The sequence below is a fragment of the Polypterus senegalus genome, chromosome 9 (genome assembly GCF_016835505.1).
Source record: "Polypterus senegalus isolate Bchr_013 chromosome 9, ASM1683550v1, whole genome shotgun sequence".
NCBI classification, from domain to species: domain Eukaryota; kingdom Metazoa; phylum Chordata; class Cladistia; order Polypteriformes; family Polypteridae; genus Polypterus; species Polypterus senegalus.
Window position 1 is genome coordinate 5283092 of NC_053162.1, and position 12055 is coordinate 5295146.

The 12055-nt window shown below is 39.5% G+C and overlaps 1 protein-coding gene across 1 annotated transcript; it reads left to right on the forward strand.

The window, feature by feature from the left end:
* The first annotated feature begins 987 nt into the window (after positions 1–987).
* On the forward strand, positions 988–10243 carry LOC120535252 (natterin-3-like). Its single transcript, XM_039762963.1, has 3 exons — positions 988–1028; positions 2895–3024; positions 9159–10243. Exons 2-3 carry the CDS (start codon positions 2895–2897, stop codon positions 10241–10243), a joined length of 1215 nt encoding a protein of 404 aa, XP_039618897.1. The 5' UTR covers positions 988–1028.
* The last annotated feature ends 1812 nt before the right edge of the window (positions 10244–12055 follow it).

Here is a 12055-nt window from a genome sequence, read left to right on the forward strand (position 1 = left end):
GGAGCCAATCCCAGGGCACAAGGCAGGAACCAATCCCGGGCAGGGTACCAACCGACCACAGGTCACACACAAACACACCCACCCCAATTTAGAATCGCCAAACCACCTAACCTGCATGTCTTTGGACTGTGGGAGGAAACCAGAGTACCCGGAGGAAACCCACACAGACACGGGGAGAACATGCAAACTCCACGCAGGGAGGACCTGGGAAGTGAGCCCGGGTCTCCTAACTGCGAGGCAGCAGCGCTACCCCTGTGCCACTGTGCTGCCCGCATCACAAACATTTGTAGTAATAAAATGCAATACTACAAATGTTTATGATGCATCACCTGTTGGAATGAAAAACACAAGGCATATATCTTTGTTATATGGCATAGATAGATAGATAGATAGATAGATAGATAGATAGATAGATAGATAGATAGATAGATAGATAGATAGATAGATAGATAGATAGATAGATAGATTATCCAACTATCCTCTGAAATCCAAATGTCTCCTAGCCAGAAGGCCTTTAAGTCACAGCACAGTTTGACTTCTAAAACCTCCCAGAAATATTCAGGTGTGACCTGAGGCACAGTCCTCTTGGAGTTCCCTCAAGCTGCTCCAGTATTCCCTGCCTTCCTAAACCCCAGTTACCTTCCCATTATTATTGACTGCTGAAACTTGTATATTTAAGGCCAAGACATTGTTTTTCTAACCTTTCCTCCTCTTAATGACTTTATGAAGTGCCGTTCTGAGTTATTAATTATCCTCATCTTCACCGTGCTTATCTGATGCCTCAGACCGTATCAGACCGTAAATGACAGCTCTTGTGATATTCAGCTTTGGCTGTCATTCTGTGCAGACTTCACGTGACAAGGCCATCTGCTCCAGAGCTGCTGAATCAGCCGTCCCTGCTGTGGTTTTACTCAGCGTGCACACCTTCCAGTCCCCGTCACGGTCACGTGTGATTTATGACAGTAAGTAACGGTATATAAACTACTGGAACATTTGAAATCAACGGTGAAGTCCTGGACTAGTAAAAGGTAACAGACGTTTGGTTGTTTTGGTGTTTCTATGTTGGGTGGGCAACTGATTCTGAGATGGGCTTTCTCTCAGTCATTGATATCTTAACTCCAAAGGGATTTATGCAGTTAATATATTTAGTAAAGGGAAATATTGAGACTTTTTGAATCATACAAATGAAAGTAAGCAATGTGAATCATAGTCTGCAGAAATGGATAAATAGCATCCATGGGACATGGGAGTGAGGACAGAAAAAGCCTGCTGTGAAGTGACACATTAGCAAGAATTAAAATAAAATAAACATCAGAGCACATGATAAATCTGTTTGAATTCCTTGTTGTGCTTTTTATTAAAGTAGTGAGCTATGAAAGTCAGCTGGTGAGGGAATTTCACTGACTCTGCAATGCACTGGCGTTGTGTTGAAGACAGGAATCCATGCCTCACCCGGACTGTATGCTGTTTTCCATTCAAATTCAATTATTTCTTTGACGTTGTTAACCAAAGTGACTTCAAATTTCTGAGATACAATTGATTACGTTTCCTTTTTTGGTTTTCCAATTGGAGTTCAGGTAGTTCAAGTGACTTGCTCGCGGTCGCATGGTGTCAGCGGTGGGATTTTTCTCCACTATTAATAAGTGCTAGAATTTACCAAGAAATGTTAATAATGGGTGTCCTCCGCATAAAGTCTACAGGTGTTGCAAGTCTCGCAGAGTGTGACATCATGTTGTCAGATATCCATGAAGAAATTTAAAACATAATATAAATATATACAGTATATTTAATATGTATATATCATTTGTATATATTTAATACAAAAAAATAAAAACATGTGGGCTAATTAGCGTAATAACGACAAAATGTTGTTAATAATAGCAATATACTCCACACTGATATGAGAAATCACACGTTGTTATTCCTGGAGTCGTCTCTTCTAGCCGTACAGCTGAGGTGTTGCTTTTGGACTGACACTGATATGGATACTGACGTACTCCGGGGTCTTAGTATTTCATACGTCAAACTGGAGTCAGTCATTTTTTAATCCATTTAGTCCTGAACTGGGATCAATAGGCGTCTACTGGAGCCCATCCCATGCTAGCGTAGGGCACAAGGTGGGAACAAATGCAGGTTCATCAGAGGGCGAACACACACACTAAGCCAATTTAGGAATGCCAATCCACCTAACCTGATTCCCTAGATTGTTAGAGGAAACCCGGGGAGAACATGCAAACTCCATGCAGGTAAGGTGCAGGACGTGAACCCGGGTCTGCTTACTGCTAGGCAGCAACGCTACCACTGTGTCACCGTGCCACCCAAACTGGGATCATTGTGTAGTAATTTGCATATTCAATTCATTTCATGCCCCCTTGCCCCCATTCTTATTTGAGGGTGTATATATTGTGTCCTTTTCTCCTAAAGGAAGTACACGACCAGTCCATCCTGCTTACAAAACCATCAAGTGCTCACCGCAGTTTGAAAATGTGTGTGTGTGTGTGTGTGTGTGTGTGTAAGAGCCTGGACCAGAATGTGCCGCCTAATCCTGTAAACCAGACAGCACTTCATTTCATAGAAGACATCTCCAGAGTGGATGTTACAGTATGGAGCTAATGAGGGTCTTGTGTGGAGTCTCAGGTGTCCACCCATAGCGTGTTTACTGAGGATTTTCTATTCAACCAGGTGTGAATGTGAATATCTGTGTGTGTGAGTGTGTGAATAAGTAACTACAATAGGCCCTCACAGCGTTGCTCCCTACATGTCACCTATACCTATTGCCCACATTAGAGTGGAAAGCTGGTCTCTAAAACACACAGGTGACGTGACAGTGAGTGTGTCCCGCTGGACCGTCTAGTGCACTTTCTCCATGAAGGTTTCCATTGTCTTACCTGCAGATGAAGACAACAGCACTGACCATTTTTGCATTCCTGCTGCTGCATGAAGTTTGTGTGAACTCCGCTTCACCTGCTTCTCTTCCAACGAATCTGAAGGAGATCGTGCAGGCGCCAAAAAATGCCATCCCAGGTAGGTGAGACCACCAGAACGACGTGAGAGGGGGGCTAAGGGGGGCTCTGTGGCTTCTGCACAGCCCAGCAGGTCCATTTATCACAACTAACAGCATTTTAGGAATACGGGACAACCAGGATGGGCTCTGGTCCTGCTGTGGCCCTCGACTGCATTAAGCAGCTGGATGGACGTGTCCAATATGCGGACATAAATGAAATTTAAAGGAAAGTCTCAGGATATTTGGTCTTAAACTCAGAATCTTTTATTAAATTGAATTTAACTTGAAGGTCTTTAATTTTTAAAGTAGTCAGCAGTTATTAAATACTTGTGTTATAATCCTGGCAGTAATCATTAGGTATTCATTTAGTGATCTCTAAGGGAGTCTTTAATATTTAAGGCAATGCTTAATAATTCAAATAAAATATTTAATTTAAAGCTCTTTAATATTAAGGGACTGAGGAGGAGTAGTATAGTATTATAACTGTAATCATTTTCTTAGTCTTAAGGTGATTTTAATATGATCAGTTTTAATTTAGTATAATTAAGGTTTCATTTGAAATTATTTAATATTAAGGCATTGAGTAGTAGTTAAGTATTATGTCAGTAATCTTTAAGTTAGTCTTTAATCTTCATCATCGTTAACTTAATATAATTAATGTTACGTTGAAGACTTTAACTTACTCAGTAGTAGTTACATCAGTACATTGTAAGCTGCTCTTTATTCTTTAGAGTTACCTAAAAACATCCTGAATTAATCAGTCAGCTTGTCAGCCGTTCTCAAAAATCACAGGCGGCAGAGCCAACCCGGGCAGCACAGGTCGCCAAGAAGGCAGCATACAGCTTAATGGAATTCATATTTCATTTTAAAGATCTGCATACTACTTAACTATTGCATTTGTCATTTTCATGGTACCTTTAATCTTTATTTTTGTAAAATGCAATTAAATTCTTTAATTTCAAAATCTGTGATGTTTCATTTTTGAGGGGATGAGAAATAATTAAATAATTAAATGTGTCACCATTAAAGTAATCAGTGGTCATTTAACATGTCAGATCACTACTATTTAAGAAAGGAGTGTCGAACTCCAGGCCTGGTGGGCTGCAGTGGCTGCAGGTTTTCATTCTAACCCTTCTCCTAATCAGTGCCCAGTTTTCACTGCTAATTAACTTCTTTTCCCTTCATTTTAATAGCCTGCTTTTTAAGGATTCAGTCTTCTGAATTGATTCGTTTCTTCTTTAAATATCAGCCAAACAGAAATGAGACATGAAACGAGTCAACTGGTGACCAGCTATAAACTCTAGCCAATCTCTAAATGAGAAGCCCATTCTTGCTGTTAATTAAACCCTTCATTGAATTAAATGGCCTGTTGCTGCTTTCATTCTGCTACAGCAGACATTTCTAAAAGCTTTGATTTTTCTGTTTTTTCTAAGATCACTGTCAAAATGTTTTGGGGACCTGAGAGGTCAGCCTTACCGAGACCGTCACCTTTCTTTATTTTCAGATATTGTGAGATGGGCACAGGTGAGCTGGTCATGTGGTGGCTTGTTTTGTGTCTCATTATTGTTTGGCTGCTAATTAAGGAAAAAGAGACAACTAAGGGGGCCAGAGTCAAGTTAATTAAAACCAAGGCTAAAGAAGATAATTAGCAGCAAAAATTGTCAGCTCTATAAGCTCGTTGCCCCAAAAGGGATACGGCGACATTGAAGACGTGCACGCGAGAAAGATCTCGTGAGCGCGCAAAAAAAGATTTCGTGTGCACGCGAAACTTTCTCACGTGCTGGAGAAATAAGATTAGATTTTCTTATGACCCTTCAAAGGCTCACTAGTCAATATTTCATTAATCAGTAGTAATTAAATATCCAGAGGGACACTTTTAAGGTAATGTGTAGTAATTTGATAATCAAATCAGTAAGAAGTAATTAGCATTTAAGTATTAAAGATTCTGGCAATCATTCAGATCATATAAATGCCTTGCATAATTTGCAAGTAATTTTACTAAATCTGTAACGATTTTAAATTAGATGTAATTTAATATTATTGAATTCTTCAATTTAAATATCTTTAAGATGAGAAATAATATTTAAATCAATTAAATTAGTCACCTTTTAAGGTAGTCTTTAGTAATTAAGCAATTAAATTACCAATCATTAAGTTAGTCAGTAATAATTAAGTTTTCAGGTTAGTACCCTGAAGATAATCAATAATTAGTAATTAATATTAAGTTGGTCGCTAGTATAATATTTACTCTTTAAGATTATATAAATTTAATCGACTGAAGTAAATTTAATTAGTCATATTTAATTAAATGCAGTGTAATTATCCATTCTTTCATTTAAGCATCTTTAATTTTTAAGACGTTTTACAAGTAACTCGGTCATCTTTAATTAACAGCACTAATTAAATGTTTGAATTAGTAATGTATAAGAGACTCTGTAATTATTAAGTATTGTATTAGTACTCTTTAAGGTATTTAGCATTTTGCAATTAAGTATTAAGCTAGTGTCGAATCATTACATTGGTCATCCCTAATGAATCAACAGTAATTCAGCTTTGAAATGTGTGCGCTTTTAAGGTGTTCGCTAGTAATTAAGTCATTAAATTCATCCTCTTTACTGTAAGTAGTGATCAGTAATTCAGTTTCTGGTCGGTTTCTAGTGGAGCCTGAACTCTCTGATTACATTAACAATTATTTTCAATTTATTTGAATTTAATAAGCTATTAAAGATTTTACATCAAATGTCATTGGATTTAAACACCATAATATGACCAGAATCGTTAAGGTAATCAGCAGTGATTCGTCTATAAAAAAATTACTTTTTAAGATCATCCGTCATGAAGTAATTAATAGTAAGCTGGTATTTGTTCTTTAATGTGATATACATGCCTTTAATTAAATGAAGTAAGCCTAGTTAGCCATTAAATGTTTTTAATTAAATTTAACTTCGTTACATTCTTTCATTTAAACCCCTTTAATCTTTAAGAGTATACTTAGTATTTATATCATGCACGAATTTGCACATTTATACGTAATCAGTAGTAATTAAATCAGTCCTCCTTAAGGTCTTCAGGATTAATGAAATCCTCCATTATTCCTTTTTAATGTCCATTTTCTTATCTTTTCATTTATTCTTTTTTAAGGTTATTAATTAATGAATTCATTAACCATAGTTAATCTTCGGGTATTCCTCTTTCAGATCCACTTTTTTTTTCGTTTAGTCATCTTTATCAGTAATAATTAATTGAATAATTAGCCATCTTCAATTCACAATTTTTCCTTTTTAATGTCCACTGTGTATCTTTTCATTTAGTCTTTTTAAGGTTCTCAGTGTTATTTAATTAGTTAACCATCTTTAATCCTCAATTATTCTTCTTTCAGGTCTGAGTTATGTTTATCCATTCAGTCATTTTTATTAGTAGTGATTCATTAATTAATTAGCCATCTTTAATCCTCAGGTATTCCTTTAATGTACATTGTGTGTCTTTTCATATATTAAGGTTATTTAGTATTCATTCATTCATTAATATACGTAGCCATCTTCACTCCTCAATTATTCCTCCTTCATGTCCCCTTTGTTTTACATTTAGTCACCTTAAGTCATCTTCATCAGTATTAATTAATTAGCCAATTAATTAGTACATTAAGTATCCATCTTTAATCCCCAATTTTTCCTTTTCATTGTCAGCTGTGTCTTTTCATTTAGTCTTTTTTAAGGTTATCAGTAGTAATTGATTAATTAATTGTCTTTAATTTTTATTTATTCCTCTTTAAGGTCCATGGCATGTTTTTTCATTTGGTTAATTTTTATTAGTAGTTGTTAATTCATAAATAAATCATTTCATTCATTCATTTGTTCATTCATGAATTCATTCTTTCTTTCTTTAATTCATTCATTCATTAGCCCTCTTTAATCCTCAATTATTCCTTTTTAATGTACTCTTTTTAAAGGTTATTACTACTAATTGATTGATTGATTGATTAGCCATCTTCATTCCATAATTATTCCTCTTTCAGATCCATGTTATGTTTTTCGTTTGGTCATTTTTATAAGTTGTAATTAATTAATAATTAACTATCTTTAATACTTAATTATTGCTTTTTAATGTCTACTTTGTGTCTTTTCATTTATTCTTTAATGAGGCTATCTATTATTCCATCCATCCATTTTCTAACCCGCTGAATCCGAATACAGGGTCACGGGGGTCTGCTGGAGCCAATCCCAGCCCACATAGGGCACAAGGCAGGAACCAATCTATTATTAATTTATCAATTAAATTATAATTAACCATCTTTATTCCTCAATTATTTCTACTTCATTTGCTTTATATTTTTTTGTTTAGTCATCTGTATCCATCTTTATCAGTATTAATTAATAAATGAATTAGCCATCTTTAATCCCCAATTATTCATTTTTAATGTCCCTTTTGTGTCTTTTTCTTTAGTCTTTTTTAAGGTTTTCAGTAGTAATTCATTAATTACCTTTTATCCCAAATTAATCCTCTTTCTGGTCTGTGGTATGTTTTTTCATTTATTTAGTTTTATTAGTAGTGATTAATTAATTAATTAACAATTAGCCATCTTTAATCTTCAATTATTCCTTTTTATTGTCAGTTTTGTGTCTCTTCCTTTGCTCTTTTTTAAGGTTATTAATACTAATTGATTGATTGATTAGCCATATTTATTCCTCAGTTAGTTCCTCTTTCAGGTCCGTGTTATGTTTTTTTTGTTTAGATATTTTTATTAGTTGTGATTAATGGATTAATAATTTGCCATCTTTACTCCTCAGTTATTCCTTTTTAATGTCCATTTTGTGTCTTTTCATTTATTCTTTTATAGGGTTGTATTACTTCATTCATTCGTTAAATTATAATTTACCGTCTTTACTCCTCAATTATTCCTACTTCAGGTCCGCTTTATGTTTTTTAGTTTAGTCATCTTTATCAGTATTAATTAATAAATGAATTAGCCATCTTTAATATGACAGGGTGCTGAGAGGAGCTGTGGTGTTAGATGAGGAAGTCGGGAGTGGCAGAGAAGTACATAAGAGTTGTACAGGATATGAACAAGGGGAGTGTGACAGCGGTGAGGTCTGCCGTAGGGGTGACGGAGGTGGGATTACATCAGGGATCGGCTCTGAGGCCTTTCTTATTTATAATGGTGATGGACAGGCTGACAGACGAGATTAGACAGGAGTCCCCGTGGACTGTGATGTTTGCTGATGACATTGTGATCTGTAGTGATAGGTTGAGGAGACCCTGGAGAGGTGGAGATATGAGAGGAGAGGAGTGAAGGTCAGTAAGACCACCACGACAAACTTATGTGTGTAAATGAGAAGGAAGGTGAGGATGCAAGGACTAGAGTTGGTGAAGATGGATGTGTTTAAATACTTGATATCAACAGTACAAAGTAATGTTAATTGTGGAAGAGAAGTGAAGAAGAGAGTGCAGGCAGGGTGGAGTGGGTGGAGAAGAGTGACAGGAGTGATTTGTGACAGATGGGTATCACCAAGAGTGAAAGGGAAGGTCTACAGGACGGTAGTGAGACCAGCTATGTGATATGGGCTGGAGACGGTGGCACAAGAGACAGAGCTGGAGGTGGCAGAGTTAAAGATGTTAAGATTGGCATTGGGTGTGATGAGGATGAACAGGATTAGAAATGAGGACATTAGAGGGTCAGCTCAAGTTGGATGGTTAGGAGAGAAAGTCAGAGAGGCGAGATGGCGTTGGTTTGGACATGTGAAGAGGAGAGATGAGGGGTATACTGGAAGAAGGGTGCTAAGGATAGAGCTGGCAGGGAAGAGGAACAGAGGAAGGCCTAAGAGAAGGTTTATGGATGTGGTGAGAGAGGACATGCAGGTGACGGGTGTGACAGCACAAGATGGCGAGGACAGAAAGATATGGAAGAAGATGATCTGCTGTGGCAGCCCCTAATGGGAGCAGTCGAAAGAAGAGGAAAAATCCTCATTATCCCCTTTCTGTCTTTTCCTTTTTTCTGGTTATCAGTAGTAATTGATTAAACAGCTACCTTTAATCTTTAATTATTCTTCTTTCATGTCTGTGTTATGTTTTTTTTTTTTAGTCTTCTTTATTGGTAGTAATTCATGGATTAACTAATAGTCGGCCACCTTCTCTCCTCTGTTTGTGTTTCCTACAGACTCAGTCCTCAACCCCAGCCTTCAGGATGTCGTCCCCCCACTGGCCCCCGCCTCCAGCCTGCAGGCGTTGAAGACCCCGACTGAGCCGCACTCTGCCCCTTCCCAGTCCCTGTTTGGTGACAATGTAAACCTGCAGTGGCTTCCCTGGAATGGCTCCCTTCCCAATGGAGCGGTGGGCATCTGGAACGGCTACACTTCCCGCGCGGACTACGTGTGCAAATTCAACTGTGAGGCCGGCTTCTACCACCCGAGTAAAGGCCCATACTGTCTGTACCCCTACGCTGATAAAGAGTATTATGCGACCACCTTCGATGTTCTGGTTAACCAGGACAATTTTGAGTTTGTAGAGTGGCTGTCGGGATCGTACGGGTCCGTTCCCGAGACAGGCGTCAAAACCTGTGGAGGTGCTGGCATCTATGTGGGGAAGAACAAGTACGGTTTAGGAAAGGTGGTCCCAATCCACGAAGCCTTCTTCTTGCCATGGGAGGGTAAGGAGTACTGGTACAAGAGCTACCAGGTGCTCGCAATCAACCGGGAATCCTACAGTCAGCACATCTCTCACGTCGAGTACGGCATCGATCAGATCAAGCTCTTTCACTATCCCCCCGAAACCATGCGCTTGTCTACAGTGGTCAACAACGAGTGCCAAACCGTGAAGAAGACGGTCCATTTAGAGAAGACAAGCGAGGTGGAGACAACCTGGGACATCGGCCGTTCCACCATGCGTGGGATATCATCGAGCATCAGCGCCAAGATCCCTTTGATTGGCACCGCATCTGTGGACTTCACCAAAGAGAAGACGTTCACGTTCAGTCGCGGCACCACGCAGGTTGAGTCCATAAGCCACTCGGTCTCCATTGAGGTAGCTGCGCCTCCTAACCACTCCTGCACTGTGAAGATGGAAGGCAAGAAGATCACCGCTGACATTCCTTTCACTGCCAGACTGAGCCGCACTTACTCAAACGGCGAAACTCAGTGGACCACCATAGTGGGCAAATACGACGGGGTGCAGATCGGAGAGATGAAGGCCGTGGTGGAGCGCTGCGAGCCCATCGCCGATGCCAAGCCTTGTCCATCTGCATAACTTGACTGCCCAATATTAAATTCTGAACTTTTGTTGAGCAACAATTGTCAGTGAATAAAATGGTGAAAGTTAAAATGTTTGTGTTTATTGCTACTGTCTGTTTGTTTATTTTGATATAGCGCTATGAAGATTATGCTGCCATCTAGAATCAGCGTCACAACCTTGGAAGATGGATCAAATGTTATAAGGGAAATTGAGTATTATAAATAAAGAAAAGATAAGGTGGCACAGAGGTAATGTGGCATAGGGGCACAGGGTGGCACGGCAGCACTGCCACAGAGTAAGGAGACTAGAGTTCTTGTTATTTAGTCAGAACAGCACAAGACTGGACAGTATAACAAAGTGGCCATTTTAAGTAAGCCAGGCTTATTTGAATAACACAATCGAGAATCATTTTGTATTCACCAATCAGCATACAGATAAATGGTATAATCTTTGAACACACTGTACTCAAGCCAGGATGGACTCCTTACCCTTATGTAAGCCGGAGGCAAACATAATGAATGATACAGAAGGAAATCAGGATAGGACTGGCATTCCAGCAGCCATGGTTGGGAGTTACATACCCAGCTGGGGTGCCAGACTGCAGGAAGGAAAATATGGATGGATCATCCTGACGAAGCGGAATAAGCAATGGTGTCTTTCTTGGTTTGAAGACCAAATATATGGGACAAGGGAGATCTGCCTCTCACACACAGCTCATTCCCCCTATACATTAGATCGCAGAATCCCTTACACCTATACCACCTGCACCTCAGAAGAGGTCACCTACCTGAAGCTAAGCATGTTCAGGGGTCCAGTCAGTACTTGGATGGGAGACCATCTAGGAAAAAGCCTGGGTTTGCTGCTGGATGAGGTGTTGGTGAGGCCAGCAGGGGGCGCTTACTCAGTGGTCTGATTGTGGATCCCAATGCCCCTAGTTTAGTGATGGGGACACTGTGCTGTACAAATGGTGCCATCCTTTGGATGAGACATAAAACTGACATTCTGAACCTCTGTGGTCATTAATGATCTCTGGGCATCTCTCAGAAAGAATAGGGTTTATCTAAATGTCCTGGCTAAATTACCCATCAATTCTGCCCACCTAAACATCTCTTGCTTCTCTCTCTCTCACCACTTCACCACCTAACAAGTAATGTGTGGTGAGTTTACTGGAGCAATAATGGCTGCCATCATATCATCCAGGTGGGCGCTACACATTGATTGTGGTTGACATGGTACCCTCTGTGTAAGTGCTTTGAGTAGTGAGAAAAGCGCTATATAAATGTGATTTATTATTAAACATTAATATTATAGTGAACCTCTGTATGGACACTTGCAGGGCAGCATGGAAATTTGGGTCCCATTAAGACTGCCCTATTGGGTTCATTGGATCTGCTGGGACGTGAAAGCTTGGGTTGGGCCTCACCCAGAAGTTCTTTCTAGAGACAAGCACTTGGCAACTGAAGAATGTCTGGATTGGTGCTTAAAAGCAGATCTTAACCTGGTTTTGCTTCAGCCTCAATACAAACCAAGAATGAGGGAGCTACCTATAACCACACACTCATTCAGGAAGTGGTCCCCTGAGGCAGAGCAGGCTCTGAGAGACTGGAACTACATACTGGGATATCCTGCAGGAGCCACATAGTGAGAACATTGAGGGCTTCTAAAGGCAGTGATCAGCCTGAGCTCAAGCGTGTGCAGAAGGAACTCCGAGTCCAGATCAGGAGCAGTACAGGAGAAAGCTGGAGCAGAAGTTGCAGAATAACAGCATGAAGGAAGTGTGGGATGGGATGAAGATCATCACTGGCTGCACCTCGAAGCGGGGTGCCA

What these genes read in the sequence shown, in the direction of transcription:
- LOC120535252 (XM_039762963.1), top strand. Translation starts at nt 2,895, where the DNA reads ATGAAGACAACAGCACTGACCATTTTTGCATTCCTGCTGCTGCATGAA. An exon ending in GCCAAAAAATGCCATCCCAG is followed by an intron (nt 3,025 to 9,158) that starts GTAGGTGAGACC and finishes TGTTTCCTACAG; the next exon opens with ACTCAGTCCTCAACCCCAGC.